The sequence below is a fragment of the Pleurodeles waltl genome, chromosome 10 (genome assembly GCF_031143425.1).
Source record: "Pleurodeles waltl isolate 20211129_DDA chromosome 10, aPleWal1.hap1.20221129, whole genome shotgun sequence".
Taxonomy (NCBI): Eukaryota; Metazoa; Chordata; class Amphibia; order Caudata; family Salamandridae; genus Pleurodeles; species Pleurodeles waltl.
The window spans coordinates 733,204,771-733,229,930 of record NC_090449.1 but is presented as its reverse complement, the minus strand read 5'-3'; the positions used below and the strand labels follow the sequence as shown (position 1 = coordinate 733,229,930).

General features: G+C 46.1%; 1 protein-coding gene across 19 annotated transcripts in view; it reads left to right on the top strand.

Moving 5' to 3' along the window:
• SVIL (supervillin) overlaps positions 1-25,160 on the top strand; it is a 601,346-nt gene that overhangs the window by 199,368 nt on the left and 376,818 nt on the right. For all 19 annotated transcript variants that reach the window (XM_069211285.1, XM_069211277.1, XM_069211284.1 and 16 more), the window contains 2 exons: positions 20,798-20,886; positions 23,595-23,652. In XM_069211285.1, the coding sequence (XP_069067386.1) occupies positions 23,645-23,652 (8 nt within the window). In that variant the 5' untranslated portion in view covers positions 20,798-20,886; positions 23,595-23,644. The remainder of the gene's footprint in view (positions 1-20,797; positions 20,887-23,594; positions 23,653-25,160) is intronic.

Below are 25,160 nucleotides of genomic sequence, written 5' to 3'. Positions count from 1 at the left end.
GTCGTAGAGTCGCCGGAGGATCCTCCCTGAAGCGTTGTTTCTCCACTAGTCGAGTCGGGGTCGCCGGGTGCAGTGTTGCAAGTCTCACGCTTCTTGCGGGGAGTTGCAGGGGTCTTTAAATCTGCTCCTTGAAACAAAGTTGCAGTTCTTTTGGAGCAGTGCCGCTGTCCTCTGGAGTTCCTTGTCTTTCTCGAAGCTGGGCAGTCCTTAGAGGATTCAAAGGTCGCTGGTCCCTTGGAAAGCATCGCTGGAGCAGGTTTCTTTTGGAAGGCAGGAGACAGGCCGGTAAGTCTGGGGCCAAAGCAGTTGGTGTCTTCTGTTCTTCCTCTGCAGGGGTTTTTCATCTCAGCAGTCCTCTTCTTCTTGTTAGTTGCAGGAATCTGTTTTCCTAGGTTCAGGGAAGCCCTTAAATACTAAATTTAAGGGCGTGTTTAGGTCTGGGGGGGTTAGTAGCCAATGGCTACTAGCCCTAGGGTGGGTACACCCTCTTTGTGCCTCCTCCCAAGGGGAGGGGGTCACATCCCTAATCCTATTGGGGGAGGATTTCTAAAAGTTAGAGTCACCTCAGCTCAGGACACCTTAGGGGCTGTCCTGACTGGCCAGTGACTCCTCCTTGTTATTCTCATTATTTTCTCCGGCCTTGCCGCCAAAAGTGGGGGCCGGGGCCGGAGGGGGCGGGCAACTCCACTAGCTGGAGTGTCCTGCGGTGCTGTGACAAAGGGGTGAGCCTTTGAGGCTCACCGCCAGGTGTTAAGGCTCCTGCCTGGGGGAGGTGTTAGCATCTCCACCCAGTGCAGGCTTTGTTACTGGCCTCAGAGTGACAAAGGCACTCTCCCCATGGGGCCAGCAACATGTCTCTAGTGTGGCAGGCGGCTGGAACCAGTCAGCCTACACAGATAGTCGGTTAGGTTTCAGGGGGCACCTCTAAGGTGCCCTCTGGGGTGTATTTTACAATAAAATGTACACTGGCATCAGTGTGCATTTATTGCGCTGAGAAGTTTGATACCAAACTTCCCAGTTTTCAGTGTAGCCATTATGGTGCTGTGGAGTTCGTGTTTGACAGACTCCCAGACCATATACTCTTATGGCTACCCTGCACTTACAATGTCTAAGGTTTGTCTTAGACACTGTAGGGGCACAGTGCTCATGCACTGGTGCCCTCACCTATGGTATAGTGCACCCTGCCTTAGGGCTGTAAGGCCTGCTAGAGGGGTGTCTTACCTATACTGCATAGGCAGTGAGAGGCTGGCATGGCACCCTGAGGGGAGTGCCATGTCGACTTACTCATTTTGTTCTCACTAGCACACACAAGCTGGTAAGCAGTGTGTCTGTGCTGATTGAGGGGTCTCTAGGGTGGCATAAGACATGCTGCAGCCCTTAGAGACCTTCCCTGGCATCAGGGCCCTTGGTACCAGGGCTACCAGTTACAAGGGACTTATCTGGGTGCCAGGGTGTGCCAATTGTGGAATCAAAAGTACAGGTTAGGGAAAGAACACTGGTGCTGGGGCCTGGTTAGCAGGCCTCAGCACACTTTCAATTCAAAACATAGCATCAGCAAAGGCAAAAAGTCAGGGGGTAACCATGCCAAGGAGGCATTTCCTTACAGCATGCCAACAACGCGCTGAGCGGTCACTCTGCGGCTAGCCATGATCCTCACTAACAACAAATGGATTGCCAACCACAGCTAGCACTAAAATAAGTAATAAACAAAGTGTAGCTTTATCACAAAGAGTTATGTACTAAAAAACTATACCACTCACTTGCCTGAAAAAGCTACTCACCAGCAAATTCTCTGCACAGACACAGCAATCACCAATGATATCCCACTAAAAAGAAAAAAGCAAATTAGACATATGACAACACAAATATCATTGTGCTCAAATCTCTAAGGACAATTTCACACACAATACTGCATTTAGTACACCACCTAAAAACATGTAATTCATGCATGTCAACAATACTCCTTTGGAGTAAATTGCTTTCACTTACCTAAAACATGCAACTATGCAAACCGCAGGACAACTACTGCCAAAACCACAAGGATCCACAGCAAAGGAAGCAAAAGCTTTGAACTAGAACAAAAAGAAGAAATAAACTGTTATAATCACAAATGCAAATACTTTGCCAGTTGACAAACACCCTACCACCAAGAACTTAGAAATTGTCCCTGGTGCCGAAGTGGCTTCTGCCCCACTAGGAGGCAGTCTGGGCTAAAAAAAAAAAAAAGAAATAGGCTGATCAGCTCTGTACCTTATTTTGGGGGGGGCAGCCCTTGCCAAAGGGGGCGAATGAGGGTGCCCCCAGCACAAAACAAATAAAGAGAACCAAAAACAAAATAAAACATCTTGGTGCCATCTGCCCCCTTTGGGGGCAGATGGGCCTAAAAAAATAGGCTGATCTGCCTCCAAGGCGGGCAGAAATGGCCATCACTAATGTGCCCCCTTTGGGGGGGCGACCCTTGCCAAAGGTGCCACCCCTCCCCCCCCCCCCCACACAAAACACACACACACACACACACACACACACACAGGATCCCTGGTGCCTAAGTGGATTCTGCCCCGGGCGTAAAAAAAAATAAAATGGCTGTTCTGCCCCCAAGGGGGGCAGAAATGGCCAACAGCTCTGTGCCCCCTGCTGTATTGGTGGTTTCTGCCCTCCTTGGGGGCAGATGGGCTTACAAAATTAAGCCCATCTGCATGGCCAATTCGTTCCTCTCCAGACGTACCCAGAGAATCCTCCTCTTCCCCTCCCCTTCGTCTCTGTGCCCAAACACATCTGCAGCGTTCCGAGGGCTCCTCTGTCAGCCCCTCCCTCTTCAACACCTACATAACTCCAATGGCCGACATTGCACGCAACAACGGCTTAAACATCATCTCCTTTGCCGGGGACACCCAGCTTATCCCTCACTGATGCCTCCACCACATGAAAACTTCCAAACACCATGACCGAAATCACCAGCTGGGATGAGGACCAACTGCCTCAATCTAAATTTGGACAAGACTGATATCCTCGGGTGACAGTGGCCTGCCGTCCTAGGCACCCCTCTCGCCCCTACTTAGCATGCACACAATCTTAGCATTATCATGGACATCCAACTTGCCGTGAGTCAACATCTCAACACCATCGCCCCTTCCTGCTTGCACATTCTCTGCATGCTTCACAAGATCTTCCAATGGATCCCCATCGTGACCAGAACGTCTGTCACCCAGGCCCTCATCTCCAGCTGCTTCAACTACGGCAACGCCTGCTATGCTGGAACCATGAAGCAGCTCCTTAACCACCTCCAGACCACCCAGAACACAGCACCAAGACTTATCCTCGCCCCCCCCCCCCCCCCCCCCCAGAAGAACCAGCATTTCTTCCCACCTCAGGGCCCTCCACTGGCTCCCCGCCAGCAAAGATGTCACTTCAAGCTCCTCATGCACACCTACGAAGCCCTCTACGATGTCAGACCTGCCTATATCCACAAATGCATCACATTCTACTGACCCACCAGAGAGCCTCACAGCCAACCTCACCCTGGCCTACATCCCCTGCATCTGCCGGGAACCCCTTGTTGGCTGCTTCTTCCACCTCGCTGTCAAGTCCTGGAAGGACCTCCCCCCTCCACCTGCGCACCTCTTCATCTCTGGAAGACTTGGCTTTTCGACCACCACCTCCCGGCGATTGCCCGCAGACACCCCCAACACCTGGAGAACCCACTGGGTGACAAGTTCACGCTCTACAAATCTCAGTGATTGATTTACATAGGCACCTGGGTATGGAGTTTCGTCCCTATGGAACTTTTATCACCATCCTTCTCAGTGGAACGCGAGCACAGGATTTCCACACTGCTACTCCACCCTGCCCATTGGTGGCACACCTCATGCTCTGTTGCGACAGGCATGTTTTCTTGAATGAAGCATGTAAACAGAACAACCTGTTTACATGCTTCGGGTAATGGTTTTTCCGGGACTACAAACTGCCAGTTCAGTGCAAACTTCACGCTTTCCTTGAGGTTAAACTCAGAGTGAGGGTACACCACATCCAATACTCACTTTTCCCAGCTCGCCTCTGCGTCGAGACTGATGACAGAAAATCATTCACTGACTCTACAGATGCCTGGTCCTGGATGGAATGCTGTGAGATAGCGGGCTCTGGTCCCTCCTCGACCCCATGCGATCAGCCACTGTCAGCAGGGTGGAAATGCAAGAAACGTGGACAGCGCCTGAACTTGATGGCCCTTAATGCACACAGTTCCCTGAACCTGGAGGAAGTTATTCAGGAACCTCATAAGGCACTGCAGATGGTGGATCACTTTTGTGATCCTGTACTGCACTATAGTGTAAACTAAGACCGCTCCAGATTTTCGGGTGACAATGACTCTCCCACATATGATATAGTTCCCTCAAGCACTGATTGGAATGCCCATTGTGATTTCTCTTATGTCAGATGATGTTTAGTGACTGCATACATATTTCCATTGTCAGCCTTCACCCGCCTGATTTTAGTGTCCTTTTGTGATTTGTTTCCTGATTTATTGGCGGGTGGGGGGGATGGGGGAGGAGGACTTTATAACTGCCCTTTAACTTCTTCATGTGGGCTGTTCATTCTGTCCTTTGTGCTCCTGGACTCCCTTTCCCCCATGCTGTGGGGTCTGGTTCGTCAGTCAGCCCCCTTTTCCCTTTTTGTTTACCATGGGAGGAGGCCACTATTCTAAGTCGCGCTTCCCTGCTCGTCCCCAGACCGGCCCCTTCTTACCAGTCCACTCCACTTTCCTGGTTTCAGTAGGTACTTGTTGTACATCTGCTCTCAGTGGTGTTCCTTCTTTGTTCATTGTTATGTTGTTGCATTTTTGTTTCTTTGTTATGACTCAACCTCGTTCCTATATCATAGGCTTAGTTGAAACCAGGGGTCCACACCCAGAGCAAACAGGGCTCCTATGTTACCAGTCACCCCACCAAGGCTGTCACTAAATTCATAATTTGGAATGTGAGCGGTACCCATAATCCTTCTTGTAGTTACAAATTGTACTCTTACCTACGCTGTAGACAGATGCACATAGCCTACCTACAAGAGTCCCACATAACAGGTCATGAGGCTTCCAGACTGCAGAAGCGATGGAAGGGCCAAGTGTTCTCCACAAATTATTCCACCTAATAGACAAGGTGCCCTGAGATTTGTTCAGACAGAGGTACCCCCTTCATGTGAAACACACGGTCACAGACCCAGAGAGATGGTACAGCTTGGTGGATGGCTGCTTGGATGGTAGGTGATTGCTCCTTGGAGCGATTTACGCACTCTGTGAATCAGGCCCCTTTCCTTCATGACTCCTCCACGACCCTGGCCTGTTGGAATAACATCCACTGGGTGTTAGGTGGGGACTTCAACAGTGTCCTTGACTTGGTCCTTAAGATCTCTTGTCTGTCCTGCACTGTGGCCACCTCTAACGCACATACTTCTGACTACATGGTTAAAACATGAGAAGCTGCAGGATGTGTGGACTCAATGCAGCAATAACTCCAAGGTGTACACCTACTATTCACATGCACCCGGCTTCCTTGTCTGCATGGACAGTTTTCCTTACACGAATGACATTCCACATCACGTATACGGAATCCCTTTGCTGCACACACCCTAACCATAATCCACTCCAGCCGCAGTTCTGCGGGAAGTATGTCACTACACCTCTGTGGCGCCTACAGGCCGTCACACTAGAAGACCCCCTGTTTCATCCCTCCTGGACTGAAGGCGCTCCAGCGGCGTGGATAGGCGCTGCCGATGGCGGAGGCGCGCCGGTGACTTCTGGTGGCGGGGTCCGGGTCAGCAATAACATCGTACTGCGGCCCCCCTGTGATTCTTGACTGCTGGCGGCCGGGGGCTGGGTGGGCCGGCGGTGGCTCTGGGTACCGGGGCCCCCCCCCCGGGGGCGGGCCTGGTGCGGCCTGCCTGATTTGGAGGCCATTGTTGGATGTGGCCGATCGGGCCCAGACTGTGGACTGGAGGTGGCGTTTCTGGAATGGCCGTGGGGTCCCCGCTGTACGGTGTGGAGCTGGTGGACCATGCGGGGCTGCTGGTTGGTTGGTGACTTTGCTGGCCCTGTGCTGGTGAGGACCCGGGCGGCCTTGGGAGGGGAGCTGTGCTGGCCACCTGAGGATGTGCTCTGAAGCTCGTGGCAGACATTACTGGCCTGGCAGGGCTGGTTCGAGGAGAACTGTGCAACTGCTGGGCCCGGCTTCCTGCCTCCGCTATTGGCGTATTGCCCGGTTGGTGCTGGGCTGGGACCGGTGACTGCCGGGCATAGGCTGGAAGAGGCCTGCGTTGGAGGAGATGTTGCTGGCTGGCCTTGGGGGTTTGACTGTGGCATTTGCTGCCTGGGCTTGGGACTCTGGCCGGGATACCCTGGTGCTGCAGGATGGGAAAGGCGGAACAGCGGCAAGTGAAAATTTCCTTTGATGGGGCACAGAGGAAGGGGGGAGGATCCCTTCGACACAGATGGGAGAAGAAGCGTCTGAGACTGGGTCGTCTGACATGTCGGTTATGGCCATGTTTCTGGACTTGAAGTCCAGTCTGACAGGAATAGACACCAAGCTTGACCATCTAATGGAGCAGCTTGACTGCATCAAGACAAGGGTAGACGACCATGACCCTAGGTTGGATTGGTTGGAGGCGCGTACTTCGGATATGGAGGACCAGTGCCAGGACGAGCTTGCACAATTGTTGCAAATGGAAAAGGTGTTAGCGGTAATACGTAATAAGAATGAAGATTTGGAAGTTCGCTCACGTCATAACGTCACTGATTGGCCTTCCTGAATCTACTGACATGGGCAGAATGGAAGATTTTATTGAAAGCATGCTCTATGAACTTTTTCCTGGTCAGCTCTCCAGTTTGTTGGTGGTGGAGAGTGCGCATCTGTCTCTGGGCCCTCTGCCTCGGCCTGGCACCTCTCCTCGCCCCATCATTATTCAACTATTGAATTATCATGATCGAGACACTATCCTCTGGCTGGCTCGAGAGCGACGCCTGGTGCTGTATAAAAATACTGAGCTGCAGTTTGTTCCGGACTATACCCCGGGGGTGCAGGCCGCGCGCAGGGCCTTTTTGCCAATCAAGCGCTCGCTCGGTCAGGCAGATGCACGGTTTTCCCTGATCCACCTTGCGAAACTAAAGGTGCAGCATGGAGGGAAACTGCACATTTTTACGGACCCAAAACTGGACGCAAAGTTTAAGACTAATCCTCGATCTGAGGATGTGGCTTCTGGTGGGCCGGGTGCGGAGTGTGAGACGCTAAGCGATAATGACTGATGGTGCAGCTGCTAATGCATAAACTGATCACACGCTTACAGTGATATAGAACAGTTCGCCATCCTGACGTTTATTCGCCTTTTGGCCCCTCGCCTCCCATTCACGGTTTACTGCTGGGTTTGGGCTGGGTGGCTAGCTGTTCGCCCTGTGGATGAGTCTTGTGGGAATGAAACCGTGTTTTTTCTTGTTTTTTTGGGTTAAGGGGGGAGGGTTTATTAGCCTTTACCCGGTTTGGGGGGGGGGGTCTGCGTGGGAGGGGAGGTGGTTTTATGTGCTTCTTTGTTAGTTCCAGTATATTGGATGTTTTTTCCCCTTTTGTTGTCTGTTTGCTGGGTTGGCTGGAGGGGGTGGCGGCATGTTCTAGTACTTTGATAGGAGTGTTTGGATGAAGCAGGATGGGGTGACATTGGTCTGTTGCCTTACTTGGCATGTGCGTGGCCTGAATAATGGATGCAAGGGCTGACTCATGTCTGCGTATGTTAAGCGCCAGAATGTAGATATTTGTATGTTGCAAGAAACTCACTTGGTGGCGGACACAATGCATTGCTTAAAGGCTGGATGGGTTGGGGAATGCCACGGGCGGTGTATTCGAGGTATGCCAGAGGAGTGGCAATTCTGCTGCGCAAGGGACTGCAATGGCGCACTCAGCGAACTATAGTAGATCCTAACGGACCCTATGTGCGGATGAGCAGTGTGTTGCTAGACAGGCCTTGTAGATTAGTGGCTGTGTATGGTACTAACACGGACCAACCGGAATTCTTTAGCGAGGTCTGGCGGCTGGCTGAGTCATTGGGATGAGGTACTGTGATCAGGGGGTGGGGGGGTGACTTTAACGTAATTTTAGACGCGGAGCAAGACAGGGATAGTTTGGCCACGATACAACATGTGGCAGCAGCTCGAGCTCTTACTGCAGTCATGGAAGATGGTGCATTGGTAGACATTTGAAGGATGAAGCATGGAGGCACTAGAGAGGGCACGTGTGTCAACTATGTGCACAGTAGCTGGTCTCATTGATCACTGGCTGGGCTCACGGGTCGTGGCAACGTGGACGCATTTGGTGGAGCACATGGCACACACGGACCATTCACCGGTCAAGTTGGAGCTGGCAATTCCGGGCCGACCGGGATGTGCGTTTGTGGCGCTTGCCCCACGGGGCCTTAAGAGATGAGATGTTTCGGGAGGAGATCCGTCTGGATATTGTCCTCTATTTTTGAGGAGAATGGTGGCTCTGTGAGGGCTTGTTGTGGGAGGCTTTTAAAGTGGTTATCCACGGGAGCTGCATTACGAAGCAACACGGCGTGCTGCGAGAGTTGCGTCGGGTGTTGGCCGACCTGGAGGCGCAGATTGCAGACCTGGAGGCCCAGTTGGTGGTGGACCAGACCAACGACACTCGCGGAAATCCGGCGCATGGTCTCCTTGTATGAGGGTGTCTTCGGAAAGGGAAATATGTTATTTGTGACGCTTTGCCAGGACGAGGCGCTACCGAGAGGGAGAGAGGGCTGGACATACACTGGCTAATTTGCTGTGCAAACCCTGGGCCAGTAGTTATGTAACTGAAATAGATAATTCGAAAGGTGAGTGGGTGGTGGGGACAGATGGAGTCATGCAAGTGTTTGCCAAGTTTTTTTCGGATTTGTATTCTGCGCCTGAACTACTGCAAGCCGAGGTTCTACAGGCTTATTTTTTGGAGATTAGTGTAATCTGGTTTTAGGTTGCCCATAGGGCATATTTTGATGCACCTTTTTCGCTGGAGGAGGTGAAGGCTGCGATCTGAGCCCTGCCTGGAGATAAGTCCCTTGGCCTTGATGGCCTGACCCCAGCGTTCTATAAAGAATACTCTGAAATACTAGCACCTCTGCTGGAGGTATATGCAGAGGCCATGGAGAATGGTATTCTTCCTGCCTCTCTTCGAGAGGCAATGATCGTTACAATCCCTAACTCAGTCACAGCTTAGGGGGTCCTTACCTATCGCCCGCTCTCCATGATTAACGTTGGTAACAAGATCTTGGCCAAGATGATTGCAGTGTGGTTGCAGCCGCTGATGACGAGGCTGGTGCTCCAGATCAGTCTGGGTTTGTTACGGGGCGGTCCGCGGCGCACAACTTGCGGACCTTTTTTGCGGTTGCTGGATCGATTGCTGATGATGATGCTGCAGCAGCGGCTTTAGATGCCATGAAGGCCTTTGATTCATTGATATGGGAATATCTGTTTGCACTCTTGGGTAGGGTGGGGTTGAGCTTGCGTTTTGTGGGCTGGATCCGCCTGCTGTACACCGAGCCTGTTGCCCGACTCCGTCTGAATGGAGGCATATCCGCCCCGTTTCGGGTGGCTAGGGGGACACGGTAGGGATGTCCTTTGTCCCCGTTGCTGTTTCCGATAGTGACGGAGCCGCTTGCGGCCTGTTTGCGTCAGCGCAATGGTGACAGAGGGCTACCATTTCGGCAGCGGCCCATCTTGATCTCCATGTTTGCTGATGACATCGCGTTGTATGTGCGAGAGCCCCGGCAGAATCTGGATGTTTTGCTAGAGGAGATTGTACGGTTTGGTGAATTTTCGGGCATAGTGATCAACTGGTCTAAATCTGTGGTGCTGCCTCTGTCGTCGGGAACGGTGGGCTTCTTGTCCTGATATCTTATTGTGTGGGCTGATGGCCCGGTGAGGTACTTGGGAGTCTGGCTGAGCTGCGACGTTGAGACACTTTGGACATCTAATTACGGTACAGTTATGTCCTGGCTGGAAGATAAGATAGAGATGTGGCGCTCCTTGCCACTGTCGCTGATAGGACGAATAGCATTTGCCAAAATGATAGTGTTACCCAAAATATTGTACTTGTTTGTAAATCTCCCCCTGGTCCTTACAGCGTGCTTTTTGAGGCGTCTCCAATCAGCCAGGATTCGTCTCGTCTGGGTGGGTCCCCAACCCAGAATTGCATGGGAGAGGTTAACACTTCCATTTGAACTGGGCGGACTTGCCGCTTCGGATATGGAGCTTTATTACTACTGCGCGCAGGCCCATTTTGCGTATTATTGGATCTGCCCTGTTCGCTATATGCCGCATCTCGCTCCTGAGACTGACGCGGTTTGGCCGGATGACCTGATGCGAGTGTTCGGGGTCTGCCTCGACCTCTGGGGCTGGACACTGTGGCGTGCACTGTTGGGGCATGGTGTGCACTTTTTAAGCAATCTGCGGTGTGTGAGCCTTTTGCACCGTCGATGGAGGTGTCTGCTGTAGCTGATGAGCGGCTGTTTTGCGGCTGCAGACATATCTTCACGACTCGGATTTGGCCCTCCTGGGGGACTGGTTTGTGGATGGATGGCTGATCTCTCCGGAGATGGCGCTGAGAGATGGTTCTGATGGTGCCCTGCATCGGCTATATGTGCTGCGTGTATGTGCGATGCTCCGGGCGTGATATTCTGGTCTCCTGGCGCCTCCGAAGATGTTGAGCATTGGAGGTTGTATGGAGTGCACAGACGCTGAGGAAGCTAGTCACTAAGCTATATGGATGCATGCAGGATCAGAGGGGATGCGCTTGCACTGTCTGCTAAGGTTAAGTGGGAGGCGGATGTGGGAATGGCAATCTCTGATGAGACATGGAAGTGCTGTGCGCATATGAGGGCGCTCTCGCCAAACTATCGCCTGCGATTAATCCACTTCGATATTACAACCCCCCGGGGCCTGTGTGCTATGGGGCTGCGGGCAGATGCTTCCTGTGAGCGATGTCATGGCCTGGATGACGACTTTTTCCACTTGACGTGGCAATGTGCAGAAGTGCATGATTTTTGGCTGGAGGTTGCGAATGTGATTGTTGAGATGACTGGGCTTAAGCTGGCTCCCTCTCCTGTGCTGGCACTGCTGGGTAGTGTGGACTCCCGCTGGCTCAGCGGAAATTGGTGGGCATGTTGCTGCTTTTGGCGAAGCACAGAGTTGCGATTTGTTGGGGTCGCGGCCGCCCTCCTCGCGTCACTGACTGGCTGCGTGATGCAGCTTATTGCAGAGAACAGTTGGAGACGTTCTGGGAGTTGGTGCCTGAGGGTTGTAGACCACAAGATATTTGGGCGCCTTTGCGTGAGTACCTGGGGACTGCTTAGTGAGCGACGTGTGCTAGAGTTAATTGATACGCATATTGGGAATGGTTGTGCCACCCTGACTGTAAGAAGATGCGAACTGTGGATGGTTGCCAGTGTCGTCTTGCCTTCTCTGGCCGCCTTGATAGATTTATGTTGGTTGTCTGTTTTTACTCCCCGAATGCAGACAGCTGTTGTTCATGGCCCTACAACTTACCTATTGCGGTTTATTACTTTATCAAATTGCCGAATTTTGTTTCACTAGAGTTGGGGTCTTTGGTGATAATGCTGTTCTAGAAAAGGGGATTGTTTTTCTGGTTTCAAATTGTATGTATAAATAAATAATAATAAAAAAAAAAAAGTGCATACACCATTTCACGCAAGCTGCAATGGTAGGTCTGCAGACACATTTTGCATAGGCTTCCATGGGTGGCACAATACATGCTGCAGGCCAGGGGGGAACCCCTGGTGCCCCCAATGCCCTGTGTACCTAAGTACCATATACTAGGAAGTTGCATGGGAGCACCAGTATTTCAATTGTGGGGAGTGCCAAGTCCTAAGGAACAAAGTTCAGAGGGGGAGAGCGCAGTCACTGGAGTCCTGATTAGCAGGATCCAAGTGAACACAGTCCAAACACACTGAAATCAGGCAAAAAGTGGGAGTAACTGTGCCAAAAAGAAGGTACTTTCCTACAAGTTGGTTCCACATTACTGTTTGCAGTTGCACTCTTTGGCACCTTTGCCTGTCCACAGACCTTGCTTCTGTGTATTTTTATGCTACCATTTACTAATTTCACTGTTACTGCACCTTCACAGGAGGATAGCCAATTCACAAGCTCTTTTTGCTAGATATGACAGAGCACACTGGGATGAAATGGAAGAGCTGTTACCATACCTCCCTCCAGAACATTAAAAAAAGGGGACACCAAATAGTTAATGAAGGGCAAGCAATATCTAATCATGCTTTTAGATCTGCAATGGATGCAGCTGATAAAGCAGTTAGATCAGTTAATACCAGTGTGCTTTTTAGGAGACATGCCTGGTTAAGATGTTCAGGTTTCAAACCTGAGATACAGCAAGCAGCTTTAAACATGCTGTTTGATAAGCATAATTTATTTGGCCCTGAGGTGGACACAGCAGTAGACAAACTTAAGATTCAGAAATAACTAAGACCATGGAGGCGTTGTATACCACACCCACCAGGGGTACTTTTTCGTAGACCACAATTTAGGAGGCTGGGGTCAAACCATCGTTTACAGAAACCGCAACCACCCATCAAAAACAATCCTCACAGTTCTACACTAGAGGATCATTTAGAGGCTCCTATAGCAGATCCAACAGTAGAGGAAGAGGTAAACCCTCCACATCCAGAGGTTCCTCACAGTCAAAGTGTCTTTCTCACCATCCCCACAGTGCACACATCTCCTGTGGTGGGGGAAGACGGGTAGATATCTATCCACAATGGTACAACATCACTGTCTTTCGAGTGTCTCAATATTTGTTTATATGTTTGTTTTATGTGTACTTGATTGTCCGGAGTCTTTATATGTTGATTTACGTGTTTTGTGTTTCGAGGGTTTTCTGATTGGACAGGTGTTTGATGGTTTACTTTAGAAATTGTACAGTTTGAAAATAATGATGTATATATACACGTACGTATATGTGTTTGGATTAATAAACATTTTTGAATATCAGTAAAGGTTCTTTTTTTAAAACTAGTTTTGTTAAGGAATTAATAGGAGAGTGATGTACTGTTTACTCATTGTATGATTCCCTGAATCTCTCTCCGTATTCGCATAGGGACCCTGTACTTTTTTCTTAGAACATAGTTTGGATATCTACAGCTTCCATCAGAATGTATGGACATTGTAAAAGAGACCAGACAGTGCTATGCAGCTAACTGGAAGCGTTTTGTATATTACCGTCAACCTAAAAACATTGATCCACTTAAAGCATCAGCATAGGATATTATCTGCTCTCTGCTTTATTTACAAAAAGCAAATCTTGCATATTTATCTATTAAAATTCTAACAGCAATATCAGCCTACCTCCAAAACACAGCATACTTCTCTGTTTAGAATTCCTGTCATAAAAGCTTTTATGAAGAGTTATTACACCTAGATCTCCACCAGCTCCTACCTGAATCTTAACATTATGCTCACAAGGCTTATGGGTCCGCCGTTTGAACCCATGCATTCTTGTGCTCTTCAATGTAACTCATGGAAGGTTGCTTTTCTAGAACCAATTACTTCCTTAAGGAGAATTAGTGAAATTCAAGCATTCACTTTAGAAGAACCTTTCTTCCAAATTCACAAAAATAAAATAGTACCCTCAGACAAATCCAAAACTCCTACCCAAAGTGGTTTCACCATTTCACATCAATCAGTCAGTGAAATTGCCAGTCTTCTTTCCACAGCCAGATTCAGTTGCTGAAAGAGCTCTTCACACGCTTGATGTCAAGCGCTCTCATGTATTATATAGAAAGAACAAAAGATTTTAGAAAATCTAAACAGCTTTTTGTGGCTTTTCAGCAACCTCATAAGGGTAATCCTATTTCAAAACAGGGATTAGCCAGATGGATAGTAAAGTGTTTAAACTTTGTATCTTAAAGCTAAAATACAACTATTTGTTCCTAAAGCTCATTCTACTAGAAAGAAATTAGCTTCAATGGCGTTCTTAGGAAATATACAAACGGCAGCCACATGGTCCACACCACCTACATTTACTAAACACTAGTGTGTGGATGTGCTATCTCGCCAACAAGCAAATGTTGGTCAAGCAGTGCCTAAAACACTGTTTCAAACTACTCCAACTCCTACAGGCTAGCCACCATTTATTTTAGGAGGGGACTGCTGTTCAGTTTATGCAAAGCATGTGTATCTGCAGCTACACTTGCTATCGAACGGAAAATGTCACCCAGTAAGCATCTGTTCGTAGCATGTAGTGCTGCAGATTCACATGCATCCTCCCCGGAAGCCTGTGGCCGTTTTATTTATATTTATATATATATATATATTTATATATATATATATATATATATATATATATATATACATACATTTCTTCACTCCTTACTTCACCCTCCTGCAGGAAAACAATCTAACAAAGGACTCGATGCCCATGCGCATTATCACTGAGAGCTTCATCGAAGAAAATAACTTGTAAAACTCTGAGCCCAACACTACATGGTGGACTTAAGCAAAGCATGTGAATCTGCAGCACTATGTGCCACAAACAGATGTCTACTGGGTAAGTGACATAGATATGGAGAGAGCTATTCGATGGCATGTGCAGCTGCAGATACACATGTATATCGCCATCTAGTGTTGGGCTCTGAGTGTTACAAGTTGTTTTTCTTTGAAGAAACTTTTTTTGAGTCACGGGATCGAGAGAGTGCGCATGGGCATCAACTCCTTTGTTAGATTGTTTTCTTTCCTCCGTCGGGTTCGGACGTGTCCCCTCTTGCTCCAGGATTTTCAGTTCGGAAATTCTCAGAACTTTTTATTCTTTCGCATACTGTCTGTATGGTTTTGAACGTGGTTTTTCTAATGCTCTTTGATCCAATAGTACCGTCGGGATCAATTAAACAGCTTTTCGGGCCCCCGCACCCTTCTCGGGCCTCTTCGCTGCTACTGCGTCATAGTCTCATTGATCGGACTCCATTCAGATCCTGTCCTCGGTGCCATGCCAAGTTTCCATACACTGACCAGTACTTGGTGTGGAAACTCTGCCATTCTCCAGACCATCGAGAGGAAAGCTGTGAGGCGTGTCTCTTTTCGATCAAAGAAAACGTTGCGTCATCGAAGGGCAAGACAATTGGAGATGGCGTTAAAATTCAGAGCCCACCACCGACATCCTTGGTGAAGAACGGGCACAAACAGCAGTCTAGATTCCAACTCAGAGCAGGATTCAGAGGAGGACAGCCAGCCTATATCTGCAGTGCAGTACGGGAGTACACCAGCCCCAAAGCCAACAAGCAAAAAACCACACAAGGCCTTGGGTGCATCACTGCTTCTTAGCCATGGTTCCACCCGAAAACAAATGATAGTTGACCGACCCTTGGGTTTGGCACCGAAAAAGGCCAAGGCACTCCCTCAACAGGCAATGACACCTTTTTCGGCGTTGAGCCGAAAGATGCAGGCTTCCACCTCCGAACTGAATTGGCATCCCACAACATCGGATCCGAAGCAACCATGCTCTGCTTTGGAGTTTAAAAATCTGAGTCCTTCATCGGAGCTGAAAACCTCTTCCTGTGCAGGGAAAACTGGAATTTCGACTCTAATGAAGCATGTGCCAGAAAACTTACTGGACATTCCTTTAAAAGCATCAAAAGGATGAATCGGACATTCAAACCATTCTGGAGGTTATGAACCGTAAACAAGGGAGAATTCAAATCCAGAAAGACTAGGAATTTCTTCTCCACATATTAAAAGGAAATTAGCATTCCAAGAAACTCTGGATACTGCCCCCACCACTGGCGAAAATCTACAAATAAAAGGAAAAGACAAAACCTGCTAGCTTTCTCCACAACATTCACCGCAACTTTACTTTTCACCACAACCTCTTACTCCATCACCACCGCCTTCACCCCCACACTCACACGTCCTCACAAGACAAAGAAAGGGGTGATACTAGTTACACCATAGATCTATGGGATATGTACGACTCCGATCCAATCCCATCTAACAATCCAGATTTTATCATACAAGACCATCTCCATCTAAGGATAGTACAGCATACAATCAGGTTATCTTCAGGGCAGCTACATATCATGAGGTGGAAATGCTTACTGAACCTTTAGAGGAGGACTTACTTTTAAACACCCTGTCCTCAACTCACAAGCAGTACCAGTGTTTACCAATGTTCCCTGGTAGGCTCAGCCATGCAGACAGTATTTTTAAGAGCCTCTTAAAGCTAGAGTTTTAACACCCAGAATTGATTTAAAAAATAATAATAATAATTATAGCCTGCACCAACAGACCCAATTTACATTTCTCAACAGTTACCACCAGACTCCATTGTAGTCGGTGCAGCCAGAAAGCGCGCCAGTAGACAGTCCTCTGGGGATAATGGCAAGGAAAGACGTAAATTTGATGCTGCAGCTAACAGGATAGCAACACAGGCAGCCAATCGATGGGATATTTCAAATTCCCAAGCCCCTTTTAGCAAGGTATGATCGGGCACATTGGGATGAGATGCAAAAGTTCTTGCAATATCTCCCCAAAGAACTGCAAAAAAAGGGGCAGTTACATTTTCCATATAATTTCAAATGATGTTTATTGTAAAAATTTCAGCCCAGTTGCAGCGTACCAACTTGTTCAGATGTCCATTAACAAAATGTCTACATGTGCACCCATACAATTAATGGACACCTGAACTCAACACTTCAGCTTCTAGAAAAATATCTGAAAAAACAAATGCTCCTTTGGTTAACCTCCTTTGAGAAACCACACACAGCATGTGCGCCACACCTCCATCAAATACTTGTGACTACAAATAAAATAAATCCTTGGTGTTGTAGGGATGAGTGGTTAAAGGCAGACAATTTATTTGAGGAGAGTTATATAGCGCAATCATGACCCGTATGGGTGTCGGAGAGCTGTACAAAAAAGCAATCATGATAAATAAGCAGGGATACAAATAGTAAATACTGTAAATATGTCAAACGGGTTAAGCATACAAATGAGAAAAGGAACAATAAGAAACATAATAATTGCAATGCAACAAATTGCTCAGTAGATTGAGAGTTCCAAAATGTATACCTCAAATAATAGTCAATTTGAGTGACTTCGGGCCCACTGTTGAACGTAGTTATTCAGCAACATCAGTTTTACTACTTTTTTGAAGGAGGTAGTTAAAGGCTTGGATCTGGTTTCAGGAGGAAGTGCGTTCTATATTCTTGGGGCAATACCGGAAAAGGAGCAGATATAAGTTATTTTTTAATTACTCTGGTTTCAACAATAGAGTTAGACCTTCTTAGGGAACCATACCAGATTGAGTTCTTTTGCCAGGTAGACTGGAGCGTTAAGATGAAGAGTTTTGTGGGTCAAGCTGGCTATTTTCAACTGAATCCTTGCTTCGAGAGCGAGCCATTTGCGTTGTACTAGATCTGGTGTGAAAAGAGATTTGATTCTTTGCAGGTTCTGTTGCAACAGGATACCTTGAAGCACACCATTAGCCCAGCTTCAGAAAATGTTATGTATCCTTTATCTTTATTCATTCTCAAAGCAGAGAAAGACCTTTTGAGATGTAACACATCTTCGACTTGGTCCATTTTGTAGCACCACTTATGCAGCATGAATCTTTTCTGGATTCACATACTGTGCATTATTCTCCCATCTAGTGATTAGTTTAGGAATTCTTTCTCGTCAGTTTATTAGAACCTCTGGCCATCATGTAAACCGTTTGATGCCATGTCCTGCCTCACTTTATATCGCGTCTCTCCAGACGTCCCTGTTTCATCTCAGTCTTTAGATTATTCTTTTTCTACGGTTAGATCTGGAAGCAAAGCCAGAAGCCGTGAAAGTATTAAAGACTGGATTAATCAAAAAGTAACTTAAATAACAAAAGATGAGGGAAAAAAAACTGAGAACCTGCAACAGACATTGAAGAAAGTGACGACCTGAGGATTTTTTTTTTTTTTTTTTGTGTTTCGTCAAGACCCTCTACAACATGGGAAAGACCATGGTAAACTGAAGTCAGGCTCCAGGGTATGCTTCATACACATTGGAGCATACCCTCTTTGGGCTCTGCCCAAAGTGCCACCAGAGGTTTGCCCAGAAGGACTGCCACAAGGTGTATAAATGTTGTGTGCCAAAATATCAGTACTCTGCAGTGTTCCAGAAGAACTTGAATACCATGGAGAAATGAAGGTAGACCTGCTACGCCATGATGGTCACAGCTTAAACATTCCTTCTTAAAGTACCTGTGCTGTCTAGTGATGAGGAGCACCTCGAGTGACACAAAGGGAAGTATCACCTGCAGAGTAAGAGGCTATGTAGGGAGGCACTGTAGAGGATGCCCAGGTAAGGAGGACTGAGAAGCACTATGTAGTACCACGGTGGTGCAGTAGGATGAAGCTGAGACTCTGATTCCAAGTCCTCAAAGTCTCCATCTATGCCGGGACAGCCCGCAATCAAACTGAAGTTGAAGCAACAGAAGCCCCATTGTTGAAGTTAATTACCATCGGTTGTAAAGCCTCAGAACTGGCCTCTACTCAAACTAGATCGAGAACAGGGAAGGAGAAGCAGACCAAGGAAAAGCAGAATTTGATGCTGGAAAAAGCTACTGTGGATGCTGGATGCCGAAATGAAGGTGCTCTACTTAGAGAAAAATAAGTGAAGGCTTGAGGTGGAGATGAAAGCACTGATGAAGGGAATTTTGACTCCTTCAGGGGTTCACAGTTGCTCGGGATCCATAGTACGTCGGGCCCCGGGACATTAGGAGTTAAAGGCCTCAACTCCCACAGTTGGGCCCTGTAGCTCCTTGACCCTCCAAACGCAGTTCTGACAGCCGGATGTGCCCATCGTTATCTAAGTACTCCTCATCTATAGTACCAGAAAATTAGTTCTGATTTAAAGTTCTACTTTAAAGCCACAGGTTTTAAGTTTCCATTCTGTATATTCTGTTATTATGTTGGCTTATGGTGTGGTCTGTGTTTTTTTTCTTTTTTTTGTTTTTGTTTTTTTCTCGGGTTGCTTGCCATTTGCCAAGGCCTGCTGGTCCAGCTATGCACTGAGTGGCAGCCGAAGCCAGATTGTCAGTTGTATAAGGCACTCAACTGCAGTGTCAAGTCGTTGTTAGCTTGTTCCAAATATTGCCTGTCTACACTTGCTTTCTTACCTTCAAAATATAGAGTGGCTAAATTGGATTGTCTGTGCATCATGTTAGCTAAGTATTAAGTGAAAAAACTGCCCCAAAAAAATCTTGTTTTGAAAGTGATTGTGTACTGCAGCTGTTATAAACATATATTACAACCTTCCCCAGCGGAAGAAACTTTATCCGTGTATCATGTCACTAAAATATCCTGAAGCCTTGGCTGAACACCTGTTTTGGAAGGGCTCTGCTAATTCGGCTCTTGCCCTTGAAAGAACAAAGTTGAATTAGTAGAGTCCTAGTAATCTGTTTGAAAAGGGAGAGGTCGGCTGCCAGAGTCCTCATGTTTGCTTTTCCATCTGATCGAACTCGAACACCGTGACCCAACAGACATTACACACTACACAATAGTCTACTCTCTGCCAGATTGCTCGGTAACCTGTAAAGAAAAGGGAAGGCTTGGGTGCTCAAGAAAGCTTGAATGAAAACTATACTTCCGAAATGAGTGCATCGTTTTTTTGTGGGCTGTCTGCAGAGGAGCGAGAAAGGAGGTTTGTACCGGTTTTTAAATGCATTTAAATGTTCACAATTACCTTGCATGGTGAATCCATCTCCTAATGCTTTTTCCGTTTGAAAGTCCTGTCTGATTTTGCAAGGGCGGTGTGCTCACTGTTGCCACCCTCTGTTGTGAGGGGATGCGGTTTTCATTTTTTGCAGACAAAAAAGGGGCAGAGTACATGGATATTATCAAATTATGCTGCCGTGACCCGATTTAAACTTCCGACTACATTCTTTACAGCACAGGTTGCTGTCTGGTTGTAACAAGTTTGCACTAATGTTCTTTAGTCCTCTTCCTTGGACAGAAATGGTCAGTTAGTGAAAACTTTGAGTTGCTGTTGGGCTGATGACTCAGACAATTCCAGGGACTTCTGATACCAAACTAGCCTTTCTGGGGCTTATCATGGGGCTCCTTGATCTGAGGCTCCTCGATCCAGGTTGCAGAGCTCCCAGGCATCATGTTTCATCGGAGTCTAGTGCCCCTGTTGGACTTAGGCTGTGAAGGAGATGCTCAAACGAAGGTTACTGATTCGCTGTTGGGAACCATTAATGCTGGCTGGAAGGGCAGATCTGCCTTTGTGTAGAACGAAGGGAGTTCCTGCTGTGATCGAAGGTAGGAAAAGATGTACTACGGAAGCAATCTGCTTGTAGCTGGAACAACTTGGAGTGGAAAAGAGTGATCCTCTTTCATCTAACAGGGATTGGGCTAAAACTCGTCTCCACTGATCATTCCCCTGCACCATTTCTTTAATCCATTCTTACTGTGAATGGTAGGTGTGGCAGCAGTGATCCTATAGTATATATTGTGTTTAATGTTTATTTTTTACTCTGTACGAAAATGAATCGCAGCAGGTGTTCTAGTACACTCTTGCTGGTAGTGTGGAGCTAAAGCACAGTGAGCGAACTATTGAGTATGTCTGGGTGTGTCATCAGTGGCGTCGGCAGCTATTTAAAATAAATGAGCTAACGTGTTTAAAAAAAAAAAAAAAATCCTTAATATATTTGTAATGATGGATTTATATTATTACCGAAGTTTTGTATTTGTTCTGACCAATCTAATAGTTTTCATTTTCTAGTTTCCAGAAAGAATTTACAGTTGAAGTCGAACAGAAACCTCCAGACTCAAACGATATTGATGATAACCTACTTGCAGTCCTCCCTAAAGGTAGGGCCGGAGCACTGAACCCCCCCGCCCCCCCACCTTCTCTGTAGAGTGTGCGCACTTTAGTGTAAATGTTCATTGCGCCAATCACTGCACAATTCTAAACTCCTTTTTCAATGATTTTATTCAATTACTTCATTTACATTTATCACATTCCTCAAAAATCTAACATGATTACTCCTAGTGCTACCTGGCTTTAAAACTGAACATCAGTTATGTAAATAACGTTGAACAGTAGATGAATGTGTGAATATCATTTAAGCAACAGTCTTTTGTGAATGAGGCACATTTTTCAGTTCTAGGGGCCTTTGAAAATGATAGATTTTTTAATATTTTTTTTTAAATGTGAGCAGTTTCACTCTTGTCAAAAATACAAAAAACACCAGATTGCCGATCTTCCTGTCCCTTTCTTTTGGGTGTGCACGAGATTATGCATGGTGCTCAGGATCTGAATGAATGAATGGATGGAAAAGACTTGTCTTCTAGTTGGGGAGAAGAATGATATAACTGCTTCAGCACTAAATGAGCACTGCCTTGACCACTGCTCTTTTTAAATCTGGTGTTGGCCAAGACCTTTTGATTTTAGTAAGTGTGTATATACATAAAAAATATATATAATGCATTATACTTATTGGGAATTTCTGTCACCCCCTTCACCAATTAGTCTCATGAATCATTCAAATTTTTCCTCTGCCTACTACCCCGTTCAGGATGGGGCAGGGTGTCAATTAACTTTGTCCTTTTGCTAATTTCACTCAGTCAAGCATTCTCCCCTTTGACGAGGAATACATCTGTACCCAGAGTGGTTCCTTTCAGTGCCAGTGACCACCCCCTTTAGCAATGTGGGTTTTATTTTTTATTTTATTACTTTAAAAAAAAAAAATGGTGAGGACCTGGCAGATCTGAATTTCTTTGTTTTATTTAAAAAAAAAATGGCAAAACCAGAAAGCTGACTACAAACCCCGGATCAATTTACTTTACAAATGCGTAAGGTTTTTTGCACCAAAGGCTCTTAGTGGCTCTTCCCTGCACTCCCTCTTAACATAATGAATAGTTATTTTGGAATTTGAAATTTCAAACAGTTTTGTGATAGAATCCTAAAATACTCAGTCTATGGGAGGAGTTACACTCCACACCATTAATGTTCCCGTATCTGTCTTCTGGGTCTCACTGTAGTATTTTACACCATCCACATGTTCTGCCTGATTGCCTGGCATTGGCAGTTGCAATAGGAAGAACTTGACTTTCTTGGTTCCAATCCTTTTTGGGTAACATATACACAGTCAGTAAGAGCCAAATTGTCCAGAACCACCTTATTACCTATGGAGCCCTAGGAGACGGTAATCTTTTGCACTAATGTTGCATGATGCTTATATGATCCACCTGGCCAGACATCTAGAAGGCTTCAATATAATTGTCTAGGAACACAGCAAGCAAATGCAACATAAACTAGATTATAGGCTAGGAGATGACCGTAGAAAATTGTCTGAAGTATACGCTGACTTGGCCTTATGTGCACAAAGCCTAGTAGACCTGTGCACCTAGTCATCTAACCAGACTCCATTCCACCATGAACTCAAGAGCAAATACTATGCCGCATGGTGTTGTATTTGCCACTGCTGTAACTTCAAGTAGAATGCTGTTACAAGAATGTGCATCCCAAGCTCAACTTTGTGGGAAATCCTCCCTACCAAGCAGCCCTATGATAAAGTCACCTTGGTTATAGCTGTAGTAACCTCCCATTTAGATTAATGCAATGCCATGTGCAATGATATATAACATACTCAGCTTTAGAGTCTGTCTCCTGCTGTCTAGCTAGTATTTTTTCCAGTTGGTGTCAAATATGATTCCTGCACTAAGCCTCTATCCTGGTTTCAGAAGGAAAAATAGATTGGCTGTTCATTGGCTTGTGGACTGAGTTCTTAAATTTCCTTCCCAGATTCTGCCCTAGTCTTACGTGCTCTATAAGCCACCCTTATGATAGCTACCACATTAAGCATTTTCACTATCCACCCGCCTCTGCCGCAAACAATTTGTTAAACCTCAACATCTTTAGGGCACAAGACGTGGAAGTGTTCCCTCTGACACACAGGCCTTCAAAGGAGACTACCTAAGGTTTTTTTTGTTTTTATTATTATTTGTTGTTATTGTACCGCTTTTAATGTGAACACGACCGCAAAGTTTGTTCTTTCATTTACTCTACAATCCCGGAACTCCGGTTTCACTCTGTTGGTGGTCCCTGCCTGCCAAGATCTTAACACTTCCATCTGTCCATCGTAACTGTCGGGGTACCCAGTGGTATTGTCGTCACTCATCGAATACTTGACTGTGAAGAAGTCCGATGTGACCATGTGCTTCAGTCTTAATTTTTGTTGCAGCTTTAACCACCCTTCTGATCGCTTGTCCACTCGTTTGCCACATTTCATGCTCTTGCACAGCTACTTGTTGCTGTCCTGCTGAGGAAAGAATGACATTGCAGAAGACAAGCAGTCGTTTTGAAACCTCCTGCTTTGTACTAGATCAGCAGACATTTCTACCACAAGTATGCAAGATTGGTGATTTTTTTTCTTTTTTCACAATGATAGAGTGTAAGCGGGTATGCAGTTTCTGTAAGAAGTGTGTAGGCCAGTTTGTTTTTACTATTTCGTGAGCACCAACGTTTCTATAATGTCACAAATCTAATGGCTTTTCAATGTTAATTTTTGCTTAAGTTTCAGAACTTCGGAAACTTTTTGAACCGAACAAGAAAGCCAGTTTGGAAATGAAAAGGTGAATCTTCATTTTAACATATTACTTTTTATTTGTGACATTTTATTAAGTTTCAATGAACAACGTCGCTGCAAGTACCTGTAGCATTTTGACAATTAATCCTTATTAAAACGTTATAGTTTCCCAAAGCTATTAAATAGTGCATTATGTTTTGGGAAAGCTATTTGAGATTTACATGATGCTCCACATGTTTTTAAGATGACTTCCTACAGTTTTATGGGACAAGTTTGGGATTTTGTGAGCTGTACTCCCGCAAAAAAAAAGTTAAGGGCTTGCTACTAAGTAAAGCTGAATCTAATCTACGATCCTGTTGAAAGAATATTAGTGGTTTTCGAAAAATACATTCCATTGGCTAAGCTGCTACTCCCGGAAACTTCATTACCCAAATTGATATGTTCTTGAATGTATACATTACCCTGCCTAGGTCCTTCCTGTAGGTATGTATATTTTAAAGGCAGCATTAGTGTCTTTATTGTTCCCTCCGGTTACCTTCTTGCGGTATGAATTATTTTTGTTGTTGTTGGAGGAAGCAATCTGATTTTTCAACCACGGCTATTTAGTGTACAATTGCCTTTGTTTTCTTCCACATTATGTACATAAAGCTCGAATGATCTTGGGTGCTCGTCTTTGGCCCCCTGATGCCGAATTTCGCCGCAGCATGCCTGTGAAGACCATTTTTTTTTTCTTTTCTGTTTGTGTCCTAGGTCTGCTAGTAACCATGCCATTGGATTCATTTGTAGCTTGAAGGCAAGTCTTAGCACAAGTGGCCCCTGTGTGTCCATGCCTTCTTAAATAAGGTGATATAAAGGTGGTTGTGAATAGTTAGCCTTTCTGCCTATTGATCAGTTTTTCAGAGCAGGAGTATTTTAAATCCTGTATTCCTAAAGGATTGTTTTAAGGCCCACAGCTGCCTGCATCACAGCATGTTTCAAATCTGCATGAGTTAAAGATGCTCTAAAGAGCTTCTTGATCAAGAAGGGTGAACATTATGCAGTGAATTCTGCTTCAAAATTCTCACTAATGGGATCTAATACAGGGGTGTGGAATTTAATAACATATATACTTGTCCATGGGACAGGTAGCTTCTTAAATCTATTTGTCTTGTAAAAAATCACCTTGTCCTTTTTATGCCATGTAGTACAGCGACACATTATGGCAGCAATCTCATTATGTAAGAGCTCTGATTACTCCAGGGCTACTACTATAGTAGGACTTTAATACTTGCAATATTAATCCCTACTATAACAATTTCCTTATTTTGTCACCTTTCTACAGAGCTACATACTAGGGCTGGAGGAAGCAGTAAGCAATAGTTCCAGGGCTGGTATGCCTTTGAATATGCAAACCTACTAACTTGAACGTTTTAAGGATTTTCACCAGCTCTTCTCTAATCTTTTCCCATAATGAGAAAGGTTGGAAATTAACTCCTGACAATGACTGAAGTAGAAGTTCTTCCAGGGTTGGGGAAAAAAATAAGTGGTTGAGGGAAAGTGAACTTGTAAATGCTC